The following is an 18,793-nucleotide window of genomic DNA, read 5'->3' as shown; positions in this document are numbered from 1 at the left end:
GTTGCTGCAGACAGCATTTGTTGTTCTTGTTCAGTCACGCAGTTGTGTCCAACTTTTTGCAACCCCGTGTACTGAAGCATGTCAGGCTTCCCTGTCCTTCACCATCTCCTAGAGCTTGCTCAAACTCATGTCCATTGAGTCGGTGATGCCGTCCAACCATCTCATCCTCTGTCATCCCCTTCTCCTCCCGTCTTCCTTCAATCTTTCCCAGCATCAGAGTCTTTCCAAATGAATCGGCTCTTCACATCAGGTGGCCAGAGTGTCAGAGCTTCCGCTTCAGCATCAGTCCTTCTAATGAATATTCATGAAATGGCATTACTTTGTTTTATCCTCTGAGTAATATTGCATCATACATATATACCACATCTTCTTTATCCATTCCTCTATTGACGGATATTTAGGTTGCTTCCGTATCTTGGCTATTGTAAATAGCACTGCAATGAAGACTAGAGTACATGCATCCTTATTAACTATGTTTTCTCTGTATATGCCTTGGAGTGGGAGGGCTGGATCATATGGAAGTTCTATGTTTAGTTTTTCAAGGAGCTTCCATACTGTTCTCCACAGTGGCTACATCAATTTACATTCCCACCAACAGTGTAGGAAGGCTCCCTTTTCTCTACATCCTCTCTAGCATTTATTGCTTGTAAATTTTTTGATAATGGCCATTCTGACCAGCGTGAGGTGATAACTCATTGTAGTTTTGATTTACATTTCTCTAGTAATTAGTAGTATTGAGCATTTTCCTATGTGCTTTTTCTAGACATCAGAAACATACTTCAAACAGAACTTCTTATATTCCATATGTGCTTAGGACATGGCCAGACCCTGCTTTATAACCCATATTCTCAGCCTGCTCTAGGAGTTATGTATGTACCAGTGACTGACCACCACTAACTGACCCCTGAATGTCAGCTTCTCATTCACAGGCCAAGCATGAGTCTTTATTTGGCTTCTGCCTTGTCCCTGGGCAAGGAGCTCCTTTAAACAAAGGCCCAGACTCTGCCCTGAGAGAGCATGTGTTCCTGACACACACATTCCCAAACCAGTGTTGTTCAGTCACCAAGTTGTGTCTGACTCTTTGCAACCCCAGGGACTGCAACACGCCAGGCTTCCCAGTCCCTCAACATCTCCCAGAATTTGGCTGGGTTCATGTCCATTGAATCAGTGATGTCACCCTCTTCTCCTCCTACCTTCAGTCTTTCCCAGCATCAGGGTCTTTTCCAAAGAGTCAGCTGTTTGCATCAGGTGGCCAAAGCATTGGAGCTTCAGCTTCAGCACCAATCCTTCCAAAGTGTATTCAAGGTTGATTTCCTTTAAGACTGACTGGTTTATAGGGATACTCCATTTTAGATCTGATTCCCCTGTGATTTTACAGCTTCCTACTTTCCCTAAAGAAGAGGCAGCATCCTTCTAAAATTCTTATCTAGACTGTATTTCTTCCATGTACTGGTAGAAAAACAAGTCTGCATAAACATCAGTTTCCTCTGATATCCTCTGATCATCCCTTAAAATACATGTTTGACTTTTCAATCAACGTTGAATACTTTCTGCAATTAACAAAATTCTCATTAAATATACCTTCAGTGTTTTGATGACATTCTTATGGAAAACTTTGTGAGGTAAACAATCTTCTTCCAAACCTGCACTAAAATGTTTGCATTGTTCTTTAAAAATGACTCGCTTTGATCTTAGTAGTTCACAATGAAAATTGCTTAAGGCTGTTCTCTGAAGAGACTCTCTCCTAAAGCCAGACGTGTCTCCAGGGTACACTGGTTTGGTTTCTATAAATGATCACAGTTTGCGGTTCAAAGAATTGCACTTGCTAAGTTTTGCTTTCTTGTGTTTGGCTTTGCTTCTCACCACACCCCTAAAGTCAGCAGGGCAGGTCGTATCAGCCTCCCTTTGCAAACACAGACACACCAGGTAGTGAGAGTTAGGCCTCCCTTTATGTCTTCCAAAGCACCCCGGGTGATCCCTCTGGCAGCACTTGGCACACTTCTGATTGTACAGCTACTGCTTGAAGATGGAAAGTTCCCTGGAAACAAGGGCTAGGCCTGCCATATTCATCACCCTAGTGTCAGCAGTACAGTGAGGAGTGTTCTGGAGTGTGATTGTGTGCATTTAAACTCCAGTTAACCACTGACTGACTCATTTGAAAAGACCCTGATGCTGGGAAGGATTGAAGGCAGGAGGAGAAGAGGATGATAGAGGATGAGATGGTTGGATGGCATCACCGACTCAGTGGACATGAGTTTGGGTGGACTCCAGGAGTTGGCGATGGACAGGGAGGCCTGGAGTGCTGCAGTACATGGGGTCACAAAGTGTCGGACATGACTGAACAACTGAACTGAACTAACCACTAGCAACCTTGGGCAAGTTCTTTAACCAATCTCTGTGCCTCAGTTTTCCATCTGTGAAGTGGTCATAACAGTGCTTATTTCATGGGGCTCTTACGAAGATTTCGTTAGTATGTAGAATATTACAATTGTGCCTAGAAGGAGAAACGGACTGAGAATTTGGGGTTAGTAGATGTAAACTATTACATATAGAATAGATAAACTACAAGGTCCTACTCTATAGCACAGGGAATTATATTCAGGATCCTGGGATAAGCCACACTTAAAGGAATATAAAAAAGAATGTGTGTGTGTGTGTGTGTGTATATATATATATATATAACTGAGTCATTTTGCTGTACAGCAGAAATTAGCACAGCATTTTATATCAACTATACTTCAATAGAAAAAAAATGAGTTTAAAACTCTAAAAAATAAGAGATCTGTGTCTGGTACATACCATGTAACCAAAAATTACATGGTCGGGCCACAACTCCATATGCAATAAATATTTATTAAACAAATGATTGATTGGAATAAAAGCAGAATTGAATCAAATATTCAAATATTCCATCTCCAGATATTCATATATATGAGGGGAAAAAACTAAAAATTTCTAAGCCTAAACCTTGACTCCTGTTAAAGTTATTATTATTGCTTAGTTGCTAAGCTGTGTCTAGCTTTTTGTGACCCCATGGACTGTAGTCCACCAGGCTCCTCTGCCTATGGGATTTCCCAATCAAGAATACTAGAGTGGGTTGCCATTTCCTCTCCAGGAGATCTTCCTGACCCAGGAATCGAACCCACATCTCCTGCTTTAGCAGGCAGATTCTTTTCCACTAAGCCACCAGGATAGCCCCATGTTAATGTAAAACTTTATTAAAACCTTTCATTACTCATTACTCTCATATATAAAATAAACAAGTCAAAGATTTTGTATGTTACAAATTAACTATTAATAATGAGGCAATAAGTAAGATGAGCAGTTTGAAGGAGAATTCAAACAATGCACAATCAGCAATTTAAAAATGAGGAAATATATTTACAAGTATATGCAAAATTGGTCAATATCCACATGGAAACAGTCAATTATATTCCCCCTGACAAAAACCCTTGTCTTTCTTGAACAAGAGTAATTTGCATTACTCTAGTTATCAGTTCAGTTCAGTCGCTCAGTCGTGTCCAGCTCTTTGCGACCCCATGAATCGTAGCATGACAGTCCTCCCTGTCCATCACCAACTCCCGGAGTTCACCCAAACTCACGTGCATCAGGTCAGTGATGCCATCCAGCCATCTCATCCTCTGTCGTCCTCTTCTCTTCCTGCCCCTAATCCCTCCCAGCATCAGGGTCTTTTCCAATGAGTCAACTCTTCACATGAGGTGGCCAAAGTATTGGAGTTTCAGCCTCAGCATCATTCCTTCCAATGAACACCCAGGACTGGTCTCCTTCAGGATGGACTGGTTGGACCTCCTTGCAGTCCAAAGGACTCTCAAGAGTCTTCTCCAACACCACAGTTCATCAATTCTTCAATGCTCAGCTTTCTTCACAGTCCAAGTCTCACATCCATACATGACCAGTGGAAAAACCATAGCCTTGACTAGACGGACCTTTGTTGGCAAAGTAATGTCTCTGCTTTTTAATATGCTATCTAGGTTGGTCATAACTTTCCTTCCAAGGAGTAAGCATCTTTTAATTTCATGGCTGCAGTCACCATCTGCAGGGATCTAGGTATACTACAACTAAAAGATTGCATAAATAATAAATGGCATGGACTCCTATAGATCAGAAAACCCAGAAAGTGCTCTAGATAAGACACTAAAGTCCTTCACACTTTTTCCTGATTTTTTTTTAATATAATTTGCAAAATACATTTTGCAAAATTTATTTTAACCTGAAGTTTCCTGCAAATTCAACTAATATGTATAGGGAACTTTATGAAGTGTTAGCCACCAATTCAGAAAACCATGTACTACTCTTACCATAGTGGTGATCACTGTGTTTGAGTCCAAAACAACATCTGAATCAGCCACTATAGCTGTAGAATTCATAGTGACGTTTAGGAAAGCGATAACTGTCAGATGCTCAGTCCTGTCCAACTCTTTGCGACCCCATGGACAGTAGCCCACCAGGCTCCTCTGTCCATGGGATTCTCCAGGCAAGAATACTGGAGTGGGTTGCCATGCCCTCCTCAAGGGGATCTTTCCACCCCAGGAAAGGAACCCAGATCTCCCACACTGCAGGCAGATTCTTTATCAGCTGAGCCACCAGGCAAGCCCATATATATTACATATAATATATATATAACTGAATTGTTTGCTCTACATCTGAAAAATTAACACAGCATTGTAAATCAACTATACTTCAATTAAAAATTAACATTTTTTTTAATTTTCATTTTAAAAAAAGGAGTATCTTAAACCAAAGCCAGATCCTTTGTGGTATTCTGATAAAAGCTACAGTAAGAGACTGAGAGACCTAAACTCCTACAACAACAGGTCCTTAAGGGGTTCTGTGTGGATTGGCTCTCTGTCGCTGCAATAAAAAACGACTGGACAATCTGGTGGCCGAAAGCAACAACGAGCATTTACTGTCACTCCCAGTTTCTGTAGGTTTAGAATCTGTGTAATAATTTAGTGGAATGGCTCAGGCTCAGAGTTGCTCATAAAGTTGCAGCCAAGATGTCAACTGAAGCGATAATCTTAAGGCTTGACTGATGGGGCTAATGGATCAGCTTCCAAGATGACATACTCAGAACCTTGCAAACTGCCCACAAGAAGGTCTCAGTTGTTCCTCATTCAAGCCTCTCCACATGGCTGCTTGAGTGTTCTCACAACATGACAACTGATTTCCCTCAAAGCAATTCATCCAAGAGAGCAAAGTGGAAGAAGTCATATCTTTTGTGACCTAAACTCAGGGTCTTGCGTCATTATTTCCATAGCATTCTATGGAAGTCAGCCCTCTGCTGTGTGGAAGGGGAATCTATAAGGATCTTAATAACAGGAGGTAGTTCTATCAGTAACCCCATGAGAGGCTACCAAATCAGGTAATGTGTTGTGAGCTTTCCACAGTCCCAAATGCACATTTTATGTAATTGTAATCTTTACTATTCCCTCAGGCACATGTGAAATTATTAGTAAAGAGAAAATATATCGATTATTTCTCTTTGCAAGTCAAAGCCGGAAAAACACCTTTTCAATAATCTTGGAATAAATGATTCAAAAGCCATTCAGAACCAAACTATGACCATGTTATTAAAACTAATAAATATTAGTTTCCTCCCATTTCAACCTCAATCACTACCACAATACTGTCACAATTACTTCATTTAACCCAAAATATTCACTTCTTCAGTGTAATTTTATTGTCATCAACAAACCAAGGATCATTGTTCTTTTTTTCCAAGTCATAATTTCTTCCTAGAGGGCTGATTCTAAGCTTCTAAGTTGAAAGCTATTAGAAATTATGCTACAAGGAAGAGAGGAGGTAGTCAGATGTGACTCAGAGCTCTGTAGTATTTATATTATATGAGGCAGGGTTTCGGTGTAATAAGATATCACAGATTAGGCATTTTTGTTTAATGAGGGAAAACTGTAACAAACTAAACTTGAAAAACCTGTGCCTTGCTTGATTTGTTAACATACACTGACAGCCATACTTCATTCTGATGATGACCTCTGGTCAGAGGACCTTCGTCTTCATAGCCTTGACCCACTTGTCGTAATTACTCACTTTAATCACTTAAGAAGACATAATTAGATATTTCAAAGACATCAAGTAGTGAGTGCAAAGTGTAAAATCCTGTGGAAATGTATAAAATGCCTTAAAGTGAAGTTTTTTTTTAATATTCCAGTACCTAGAACATAACAGGTATCAAATAAATATTAGTTTCCTCCCATTTCATCCTCAGTCTTGTCTCTCAATATTCTTTTTTCTTATTTATTTTATTGAAGTATAGTTAATTTACAATGTAAGGTTAATTTCTGCTGTGCAGCAAAGTGATTCAGTTATATATATATATATATATATATAATGTGTATATATGTATATGCTTTTTATATTATTTTCCATTATGGTTTATTATAAGATATGAATATAATTCTCTGTGCTTAGGACCTTATTGTTTATCCTTTCTATGTATAATAATTTACATCTTCTAACCCCAAACTCCCAATCTATCCCTCCCCCTGCCTCTCAAGAGTTTAGATTCTGAGGCCCTAACCCCATAGAAACATCTAACTAAAATAGTAATAAGGCACAATGAGGTCCTCCAAGGTGTAGGAATTAAACTTCTTAACAATTTCAGTTTTAATTGAAATGTTATTTTAATGTTAACAGTTTTAAAGATTTGGTAGTAAAATATTTTTACTTCTGTGGTGACTCTCTGCATAAGATTTTTACTTAATAAGTAGGCACATGTGAAATTTTACATTTACCTCAGTTAACCAAGGAGCTCTTTTTTTATCTGAAGTTTACAAAATCTAAAACATCTACAGGAAACACAACTATTAAACTCATTGAATTGTACAGTTAATTTGCATGCATTTTACTGTATATAAATTTCATTTTACTATATATAAATTATACTTTAATAAACCTGACTTTAAATAAAAATAAAATAAAATAAAACTATATATTTCTGTACATGTTTATTTATGTAATGTGTATTTATATATTTCACAGTGCACAAAAATATAATATTGGAGATTTCAGTGACCTCAAGTATCACCAAGAAAAAATTACATATATTTATGTGAAGAGACTAAACAATAGACTTATAAAATTTTTTAAAAATATTTTTAAGTGATACATGCTCGTTATTTAAAGTGTTAAAGGATGAAGAAAATTACCAAAAAGAGAAAATAAAATAATATTAAAACTGTGCTGCTCACTAATATTTAAATGCTAAATCTGTCTTTCCAGCTATCTCTCAATACATTTTAAAAGATAGGCTAGATTAAGTGCTTTTACAAATATGAAATGTTTCTGGAATGCTATTCAAATAAAATGGAGTGCATTCAATTTTACTTGACTTTAACATAAGAAAGTGAAACTGAGATAAAACTTAAGAAACTGCTGAATTTCAGATAAATATTTCCTTACTTTATGATATACTCATTATTGAAAGATCCCTAAAGGCTAAAAAAGATTACCTAAAATATTAGAGACATTATCATATTTCCTGTCTATGTACCAACATTAAACAGCATTTTGATTTATTGTTATAAAAGGCAGGATTATCAGAATACTCACAGTCCAGCCGTCTTCACTCCTCCATATCCCAAGTATTGATAATTAGGTGAGTTATTATACATTGTCAAAGTTTATAAATTTAAAACTGATTCTGCTGCTACAACTCCTGTGGCTTCTTGGACAGAATTCCACATTTAAATGAATTTAAGGCTCAATCTCAGACCTTCTATCACAGCTTCTCCATTCCTAAATTCTCTGTTTTGATTTATCTTTCAGTTGGCTGGAATGTATCATCAAGTAACTGCTTCAAGGAGGGCTCTGGTTATCAAAGTTCCTGAGGGTTTGGCTACTAAACGAACTATTTTTCTATTCACAGCACTTCTAAAATCAAATGTGTAGGGTATTTTCCTAAAATCAATGCTTAACTTTCCAGACATCAATTGGGTGTCCTCCAAATCATTTACAACACTAAACACCTGGAGTTGGTACAGAGCCCACAGATAAAGAGCTCAGATCCTCAAGACTGCCCTCTACCACAGATACCAAAGTGCCAAGCTGGCATTTGTACTTCTGATCAACAAGTTATAAACTGAGCTTTCCCAATTTTTATGGCTGCCATAGGAGGAGCTGACTCCCAAGTCACCCAGCTCTGGCAGCCAATGGCTTCCATCATTCACAAGTCCCCCAGAGCCACAGAAAACAGAAGAAGCAGTTTTAAACGAACACCAAGCCCTTCCTGTGATCATCACCCTGGATTTAGCACAGGGGAAGCAGGCAAACATGCACGGCTCCCATTTCCTCCCTGAAACAGATTTGACTACAGACTTTTCCAGCTGCTGCTGCCCAAGGTTCAGAAATTTAGGAGCTCTGTTTCAGGAACTGGAGGGGGAGACAAATATGTATTTCTTATTGTATCACAGCTACTTGCTACCTGTAATTTTCAAAAGTGAAGGACAGCTTCACTTTGGGAGTTTCTTCCTCTGCCATTTTCACTGATGCCCCTCTCTACAGTTCTTAGAACTGCATTTGAATATTCAGTTGCCTCCAAATAAAAAGTGAAATTTTTTCCAAAGCCAAATCGTATTAAAGTATTCTGACAAATATGGCATTTTGCTACCTCACACTTCCCTTCTGTGCAGGCCCAGTTACCAAAAGTACTCCCTTTTAACTCCGCTCTTTCTTCTGGCATTTATTCTTGCCTTATTTCTAAATGATATGTATCCTTTGAGCCGTCTGTTACATATATTATTTACTGACTTCCTATTACTGCAATTAGGAATTTGAGGTTCTACAACACGCTTCCCTCTCAGTATGGTAACAACTATTATTGAATCAATATTCAGTGTTTACATTATGTATTCACAGCAGACCTATTTGCCCTAAATATGTTTACTTTCTGTTTTCCTGGAATTTAACATTTTCTTTGTTTTTGTTTTTCTTTTTTTTAACTTGCATAATATTCTTTGACTGATACCTAAAAAGTCAAGTTGTTTTGGATCTGTTTTGCATCCCTCACGATGAAATAAATGGCCTTGGCTCTTTCTGCTTGCCATCTCCATTGCCGTGTAAAAACTTCAAGATTAGAATGGCTTTTGCTGTTGCCATGTGTTTTGCATAAGAATCTGGTGAAAACATAATTATTTAAAATATATTTATAAATGGTGGTAAGGTTTCTAAGAAAGTTTTATTTTGAAAGAATTGACTATAGCCTTCAGTCAGTCAGTTCAATCACTCAGTCGTATCCAACTCTGCGATCCCATGGAGTGCAGCACGCCAGCCCTCCCTGTCCTTCACCAACTCCCGGAGCCTACTCATACTCATGTCCATTGAGTCGATGATGCCATCCAACCATCTCAACCTCTGTCATCCTCTTCTCCTCCCGCCTTCAATCTCTCCCAGCATCGGGGTCTTTTCAAATGAGTCAGTTCTTCACATCAGGTGGCCAAAGGATTGGCATTTCAGCTTCAACTGCAGTCCTTCCAATGAATATTCAGTACTGATTTTCTTTAGCATGGACTGGTTGGATCTCCTTGCAGTCCAAGGGACTCTCAAGAGTCTTCTCCAACACCACAGTTCAAAAGCATCAATTCTTCGGCGCTCAGCCTTCTTCACAGTCCAACTATCACATCCATACATGACCACAGAAAAACCACAGCTTTGAGTAGATGGACCTTTGTTGGCAAAGTAATGTCTCTGCTTTTTAACATGCTGTCTAAGTTGGTCATAGCTTTTCTTCCAAGGAGTAAGTGTCTTTTAATTTCATGGCTGCAGTCACCATCTGCAGTGATTTTGGAGCCCCAAAACATAAAATCTGTCACTATTTCCATTGTTTCCCCATCTATTTGCCGTGAAGTGATGGGACTGGATGCCATGATCTTAGTTTTCTGAATGTTGAGTTTTAAGCCAAATTTTTCACTCTCCTCTTACACTTTCATCAAGAGGCTCTTTAGTTTTTTTTTTTTCACTTTCTACCATAAGGGTGGTGTCATCTGCATATCTGAGGTTATTAATATTTCTCCTGGCAATCTTGATTCCAGCTTATGCTTCATCCAGTCCAGCGTTTCTCATGATGTACTCTGCATATAAGTTAAATAAGCAGGGTGACAGTATACAGCCTTGATGTACTCCTTTTCCTATTTAGAACCAGTCTGTTGTTCCATGTCCAGTTCTAACTGTTGCTTCCTGACATGCATACAGATTTCTCAGGAGGCAGGTCAGGTGGTCTGGTATTCCCATCTCTCAGAATTTTCCACAGTTTGTGGTGATAATTTGGCATAGTCAATAAAGCAGAAATAGATGTTTTTCTGGAACTCTCTTGCTTTTTCCATGATCCAGCGGATGTTGGCAATTTGATCTCTGATTCCTCTGCCTTTTCTAAAACCAGTTTGAACATCTGGAAGTTCACAGTTCACATATTGTTGAAACCTGGCTTGGAGAATTCTGAGCATTACTTTACTAGCATGTGAGATGAGTGCAATTGTGTGGTAGTTTGAGCATTCTTTGGCATTGCCTTTCTTTGGGATTGGAATGAAAACTGACCTTTTCCAGTCCTGTGGCCACTGCTGAGTTTTCCAAATTTGCTGGCATATTGAGTGCAGCCTTTCACAGTATCATCTTTTAGGATTTGAAATAGCTAACTGAAATTCTATCACCTCCACTAGCTTTGTTCATAGTGATGCTTCCCAAGGACCCCTTGACTTCACACTCTAGGATGTCTAGCTCTAGGTGAGTGAGCACACCTTTGTGATTATCTGGGTCATGAAGATCTTTTTTGTACAGTTTTTCTGTATATTCTTGCCACCTCTTCTTAATATCTTTGCTTCTGTTAGGTCCATACCATTTCTGTTCTTTATTGTGCTCATCTTTGTATGAAATGTTCCCTCGGTATCTCTAATTTTCTTGAAGAGATCTCTAGTCTTTCCCATTCTATTGTTTTCCTCTATTTCTTTGCACTGATCACCGAGGAAGGCTTTCTTATCTCTCCTTGCCATTCCTTGGAACTCTGCATTCAAATGGGTATATCTTGCCTTTTCTCCTTTGCTTTTCACTTCTCTTCTTTTCACAGCTATTTGTAAGGCCTCCTCAAACAGCCATTTTGCTTTTTTGCATTTCTTTTTCTTGGGGATAGTCTTGATCCCTGTCTCCTATACAATGTCACAAACCTCCGTCCATGGTTCATCAGGCACTCCGTCTATCAGGTCTAATCCCTCGAATCTCTTTGTCACTTCCACCGTATAATCGTAAGGGATTTGATTTAGGTCATACCTGAATGATCTAGTGGTTTTGCCTACTTTCTTCAATTTAAGTCTGAATTTGGCAATAGGAGTTCATGATCCGAGTCAGCTCCCGGTGTTGTTTTTGCTGACTGTATAGAGCTTCTCCATCTTTGACTGCAAAGAATATAATCAATCTGATTTCGGTGTTGACCATCCAGTGATGTCCCTGTGTAGAGTCTTCTCTTGTGTTGCTGGAAGAGGGTGTTTGCTATGACCAGTGTGTTCTCTTGGCAAAACTCTGTTAGCCTTTGCCCTGCTTCATTCCGTATTCCAAGGCCAAATTTGCCTGTTACTCTAGGTGTTTCTTGACTTCCTACTTTTGCATTCCATTCCCCTATAATTAAAAAGACATCTTTTTTGGGTGTTAGTTCTAGCAGGTCTTATAGGTCTTCATAGAACTGTTCAACTTCAGCTTCTTCAGCATTACTGGTCGGAACATAGACTTGGGTTACCATGATATTGAATGGTTTGCCTTGGAAATGAACAGAGATCATTCTGTCATTTTTGAGATTGTATCCAAGTACTGCATTTCAGACTCTTTCATTGAGTATGATGGCTACTCCATTTCTTCTAAGGGATTCCTGCCCACAGTAGTAGATATCATGGTCATCTGAGTTAAATTCTCTGATTCCAGTCCATTTTAGTTCGCTGATTCCTACAATGTCAATGTTCACTCTTGCCATCTCCTGTTTGACCACTTTCAATTTGCCTTGATTCATGGACCTGACATTCCAGGTTCTTATGCAATATTGCTCTTAATAGCATCGGACTTTGATTCTATCACCAGTTACATCCACAACTGGGTGTTGTTTTTGCTTTGGCTCTATCTCTTCATTCTTTCTGGAGTTATTTTTCCACTGATCTCCAGTAGCATATCGGGCACCTACCAACCTGGGGAATTCATCTTTCAGTGTCCTATCTTTTTGCCTTTTCATACTGCTCATAGGGTTCTCAAGGCAAGAATACTGAAGTGGTTTGCCATTCCCTTCTCCAGTCGACCACATTTTGTCAGACCTCTCCACCATGCCCGCCCGTCTTGGGTGGCCCCACACAGCATTGTTCATAAATTCACTGAGTTAGACAAGGCTGTGGTCCATGTGCTCAGATTGGTTAGTTTTCTGTGACTGTGGTTTTCAGTCTGTCTGCCCTCTGATGGAGAAAGATAAGAGGCTTATGGAAGCTTCCTGATGGGAGAGACGGACTGAGGGGGAAACTAGGTCTTGTTCTGATGGGTGGGGTTCAGTTCAGTTCAGTCGCTCAGTCGTGTCCAACTCTTTGCGACCCCATGAATCGCAGCACGCCAGGCCTCCCTGTCCATCACCAACTCCTGGAGTTCACTCAGATTCACAGCCATCAAGTCCGTGATGCCATCCAGCCATCTCATCCTCGGTCGTCCCCTTCTCCTCCTGCCTCCAATCCCTCCCAGCATCAGAGTCCTTTCCAATGAGTCAACTCTTTGCATGAGGTGGCCAAAGTACTGGAGCTTCAGCTTTAGCATCATTCCTTCCAAAGAAATCCCAGGGTTGATCTCCTTCAGAATGGACTGGTTGGATCTCCTTGCAGTCCAAGGGACTCTCAAGAGGCTTCTCCAACACCACAGTTCAAAAGCATCAATTCTTCGGTGCTCAGCTTTCTTCACAGTCCAACGCTCACATCTATACATGACCATAAGAAAAACCATACCCTTGACTAGACAGACCTTAGTCAGCAAAGTAATGTCTGTGCTTTTGAATATGCTATCTAGGTTGGTCATAACTTTTCTTCCAAGGAGTAAGCATCTTTTAATTTCATGGCTGCAGTCACCATCTGCAGTGATTTTGGAGCCCCCCAAAATAAAGTCTGCCACTGTTTCCACTGTTTCCCCATCTATTTCCCATGAAGTGATGGGACCGGATGCCATGATCTTAGTTTTTGGAATGTTGAGCTTTAAGCCAACTTTTTCACTCTCCTGGAGAGTGCTCAGTAAATCTTTAATCTAATTTTCTGTTGATGGGTGGAGCTGTGTTCCCTCCCTGCTATTTACCTGGTGCCAGACTATGGTGGAGGTAATGAAGATAATGGGGACCTCCTTCAAAAGATCCCACCCATGTACTGCTACACTCACTGCCCCAAACCCTGCAGCTGGCCACCACCAACTCATGCCTCTGAGGGGGACTCCTGGAAATTCACGGGCAAGTCTGGGTCAGTCTCTTGTGGGGTCACTGCTCCTTTCTCCTGGGTCCTGTTGCCCACAGAGTTCTGTTTTTGTCCTCAAAGAGTCTATTTCCCAGTCCTGTGTAAGTTCCAGCAGCTCTATGGTGGGGTTAATGGCGACCTCCTCCAAGAGGGCTTATGCCATACCCAAATCTGCTGCACCCAGAGCCCCTGCCCCTGTGGCAGTCCACTGCTGACCTCAAACACAGTTCTGGCTCAGTCTCTGTCAGTCTCTGACTATAGCCTTACTGGTTTCAATATCAAGCTGAGAGAATATAAGTGAAGTGAAGTCGCTCAGTCATGTCCGACTCTTTGCGACCCCATAGACTGCAGCCTGCCAGGCTCCTCTGTCCATGGGATTTTCCAGGCAATAGTACTGGGGTGGATTGCCGTTTCTTTCTCCAGGGAATCTTCCCAACCCAGGGCTCGAACCTGGATCTCCCACATTGTAGACAGAGGCTTTACCGTCTGAGCCACCAGGGAAGTCCAATATAAGGAGTCTTTTAAAATCACACTTAAATAGGGATACTAAATTCAGCAAAGAAAAATACAAAATAACCAACTTAGTTTAAATTTCAGATAAAGAAATGATGATTTAGTATAAGTATATTCCAGTGGGAACCCTGTCTTTCACCTAACAATGTACATTTAAATAGCCAACTGTTCTATCAGTGAAATGAACTTGGTTGGGTTTATTGTGAATGTGAATGATTAATGTTAAGAGGCTACAGAGGGAAAAAGAAATTCATTTTTGTTGGCTGATAACGTAATGCTGCAGATTGTTTTAATCTGACTGAAGTCTGTATACTGGAAAACGTGTGAGTAGTGAGACGCTGACCCAGAGAAGAATGAAGACGTATGTCATTGGTCTTCTTCCCTGGCCCTGGTCATCTGGAAGGGTGCTGAGATCGCATCCCAGGAGCATGAATTCAAATGTGTTTCTCCATAACACCAAGAGGTCAAATCAAACCACTGATAGTACTCAAAGTGTTCAATTCACTCATCCCAGATCCTTCCACGGGTGTTCTAGACAGCTCGGGCTGCTACTATATAGCAAAACATCATAGACTGGGTGGCTTAAACTACAGAAATTTATTCCTCACAGTTCTGTAGGCTACAATGTCCAAAATCAAATTGCTGACTGATCTAGTTCCTGTGAGGGTCTTTTTTCCAGTTAACACACAGATGCCTTCTTGCTGCATCTGCACGTGGCAGAGACAGACCATCTCTCATGTCTCTTCCTATTTATAAGGGCACTAATCCCATTCATGAGGGCTCCGTCCTCATGACTTAATTACCTCCCAAAGACTGTTCCTCCAGATACTGTCACACTGGAGATGAGGACTGTAACACATAAATTTTGGAAGGAGGCAAACATTCAGTCCATAGCAATGGAGATGCGAATAAAACTACAAGTGTATGTCCAGAAATATCCTAGATGTTAGGAAACTTCATTCTAATAGTAGACAAACCTAGGCATCCTCCAAGGGGGAAAGAAAGAGGGAACTTCTTTGAAATCTGCTTACAATTCACCATAGACAGTTTTTATTTTAAGAAACTAATAAAAGTAATATGATTCCACCTTTCAGAGCTGTTTATCACTTGGAATTTCAGTTTGGTGATTGTACTCTAGTAAATTAGCTGACTGAGAGTCCAAAGATTATATCTGCCTCCAGACAGTCCATTCATCATGCTTAGCGTTTGAATTTGAGCACAGCTTTCCCACATATTTGCCAAAATGCCACCAAAGTAATCACAGAAAGCTCCCTGTTTTGATCTACCTAATGCCTTAAATATTGTCAGTGGCTGTGGAATTTAGGTTTATTGGAATATTTTAATAACCCACCAATCTCTTTATCTGAAAACTTCATATAACCACTCTCTTAGTTCATAAATACTTATTGATTTTAATTTTGCACCAAAAAGGGAGTGGACTTCAGTAGTTCAATATGTACTTACTCGAGAAAGCAATGCAAAGTCGTAGTATTATCAAGATATAATCATGTAAGAATGAAAAAAGCTTTAAATAGTATCAAATATTTACTTGCATGGCCAATGCAAAGTTCAAATTATTTGTGTGTAACCCACACCTTCACACTTTCAATATTATTTTGCAAACAGGCAAATTGTTCATTTAGATTATCCAATTTTGGAAAAGCATGATTTAAATTTTGATTAGTAAAACTACCAAAATGTGATAATTGTGATCCCAAAAAAATCCAGTTGCATAAAATTCAGGCTTGCATGATTGGAAAGTGAACAAAATTTTCAGGCCAAAAGTGCCCAACTAATTGGCTGAGATTTCCAGATGGGTATGTGGGATCCAAGTCTATCCCAAAGCCATCTGTGGTTTGTACCACCTGCTGACCTAGTCATTTTTTACCACCTGGTCCCTATGCGTGCTGTGTCTCACTGGGCAGTAATTCTTAAAATTCTAGGCAATCGGTGCTCTTTTAGACTCACATATCCACAAGTATTGGACCTGAATAAAATGGTTAGAGACACCTAGCCTCTGTCTCCCTAAGTGTGGGTATAGGGCTGCCTGCCCTTTCTGTACCAATTTGTTTTTTGAAATATGATATTAAACATGGTAATTACTTCACTGTATATGTAAGTCAAACCATTATGCTATACATCTTAAATTTACACAGTGAGGTATATCAATTATATCTCAATAAAACTTGGAAAAAAATCTAGAAATTAAAAAATAAGTAAAACTAAATATGATATTAAAATAATTAATTCAAATGCTATCTTTTCCAAAATTAATTTTAACTTTGGATTTTCTTTTTTGCTTTCTATTTTTTGTGGGGCTGCTTGGACATAATGAATTGGTCTCAGGAGCTTCACCCATGGATGGTTCTTGGTCTCCACCTGCTGTGACCTCTACCTCCCTATCAGAAACTCTACCTTTTTATACTGCATCAAGCGTCTTTTCTCAGACTGATCAAAGTGCCACAGACATAATGTCCATTGACCAGACAGTACTAATCCCACGGCTTACTATCCCCACTGATGATTATTCTGCCATCAGCCCATTGATTCCGGAAATTTCACACTTGCCTACATCTTCAGAAGACCAGTTGAGTACCAGCAGCCAAGATACAATGGAAGACTTAGATGGAATGGATCTCACTAACACTCCTACCTCCTCTGAGGTCCCAGGATTCAGTGGGTATGTTTCCAGCCCGGATTATTTCCTGGAGAACATCACTCCTGACCCAGGTTTGCACTACATCACCAGCAGCACCGTGACTGTTGCTGCCAGGGGCCGAGAGTTGGTGGTGTTCTTCAGTTTGCGTGTGGCCAACGTGCCCTTCTCCACTGACCTGTTTAACAAGAGTTCGCTTGAATATCAAGCTCTGGAGCAGCGATTCACAGAACTGGTAAGTGGACACCGCTTACAACTCTGTATGTCTCCTTTCCTTTTTGTTGTTACTTTATAATGTAATCACTGCTGTCTTGAGCAAAGCAATTTGGAAGGGACAAGCTTCTGAGATATCTGTTGCTGATAGCATTCAACTAGAGTATTGAGATGGATTTGGATCCAACAGACAAGAACTCTATGGTAGACACACGAGGCAGCCACTCAGCTATCTGGGAACAAACTTATTTCTAAGACCTTTTCATTATAGTTCCTCTAGATTTTGTTTTCCTGGAACTAATACATAACCACTCAAGAACTGAACTTGGAATTTATAAATAATATAAGCAGACTTTTCCTAAGTTCATTCTGTTTTCCAGCCATCTGACAAAAAGTTTCAAGGCTAGAAAAGTCCAGAAGAGATGAGGTCAAGTGTTCAGGTATAAGAAATCTTTTTTTTTTTTTTTTAGTTCCCTTTATGTTCTTGCAAAACAAACCAACAAAAAAAATAAAATGACAAAATGGCTCAGCATCCCAAAAACTAACAAAGAAAGTAAGATCATCAAAAAGCATATAACTCTGATTATGAAACACCCCCCAAAATCACATATTTATTTTGTTTCTTCATGTACTTTTGTAGAAATACATACACAATGAAAACTGCTAAACTATGAACCTCTCACAGACATGGATAATTAAATTCAAGTACACAATGCCCATCACAAAAATTACAGAATTTCTGAAAATAAGAAAAAAAATATTTGTAAGCTCCATGTAAGTTAAATCACTATGCAAATTAAAACCACATGAAAACCAATTCTTCAAGTAAACTTTAAATAAGACTTTGTGCTGTACCCACTTCCCCCAAGTGAGGTGAGTTGATGTTGGGACAATTTCAAGGAACAGAGTCCCAGGGTACCAAGCCCAGGTGTATTAACTAGGATACCTCTAGGCTGCCATAATGAAGAGATCAAGAATATAGCAACTTAAATAGAATATGAGTTATTTTCTTTCACTTGGCGGGTGGGACGGCTCTGCTCTACAGAGTCATCCATGGACTCACATTCCCTCCATTTACAACTCTGCCAACCCCAAGGGTGTTTCCTTACTCTCACATCCAAAGCTGCATCACTGGTACATCTCTTTTATTTATTTATTTATTTTAATGGGAGGATATTTATTTTACAATGTTGTGATGGTTTCTCCCATATATCAACATGAATCGGCCATAGGTACACGTGTGTCCCCCCCATCCTGAGCCCTCCTCCCACACCCCTCCCCACACCACCCCTCCAGGCTTTTCCAGAGCACCAGCTTTGGGTGCCCTGCTTCATGCATCGAACTGGCACTGGTCATCTGTTTTACATATGGCAATGTACGTGTTTCGATGTGATTCTCTCAAGTCATCCTACACTGTCCTTCTCCCACTGAGTCTGAAAGTCTGTTCTTCATGTTGGTGTCTCCTTTGCTGTGCTGCGTGTAGAATCATTGGTAACTGATACATCTCTGTTTCTACCTGTGAGAAGGGGAAAGTGAGGAACCCCAGGGCAAGCAATATCCTAAGCAAGTGATGCCAAAGTTGCCCACACCTCTTTAACTCATATCCAATTGGTGGGAATTGGTCACGTGGCCACACCTTGCTGCAAAGGAGGGTGGGAAATGTGGGCTCTAGCAAGGCATCCTCTTAGCCATGAAGAAGAGGAGAATGGATTTGGGGAAAGGGAGCAGCTAGTTGTCTGTACATGAAGTGAGGACAGGGAATTCCCACTAGAGGCCAAAGCGATGTTAAGACACAAAGAATGAGTCCAGTCAAAGTACATGGGAGAAAATAGGAGAGAGTAATTCCACACTCTGCATAAAATTTCATTTTATTTTCATAATAACCTTGAGGGGGCGGTTAACTGGAGGTGGTACCAACATGTGGGTTTGG

At 39.9% G+C, this 18,793-nt stretch overlaps 1 protein-coding gene across 1 annotated transcript in view; it reads left to right on the top strand.

Annotated features, from left to right (window-relative positions):
* LOC120860405 (interphotoreceptor matrix proteoglycan 1-like) overlaps nt 1–18,793 on the top strand; it is a 157,171-nt gene that overhangs the window by 106,366 nt on the left and 32,012 nt on the right. Inside the window, 1 exon segment of the mRNA XM_040236206.1 lies at nt 16,341–16,885. Coding sequence (XP_040092140.1) covers nt 16,341–16,885 — 545 coding nt within the window.

This window comes from Oryx dammah, unplaced genomic scaffold, assembly GCF_014754425.2.
Source record: "Oryx dammah isolate SB20612 unplaced genomic scaffold, SCBI_Odam_1.1 HiC_scaffold_11072, whole genome shotgun sequence".
Taxonomy (NCBI): domain Eukaryota; kingdom Metazoa; phylum Chordata; class Mammalia; order Artiodactyla; family Bovidae; genus Oryx; species Oryx dammah.
Note: the sequence above shows the minus strand (reverse complement) of the source record. Positions and strands in the feature narration are given on the sequence as shown.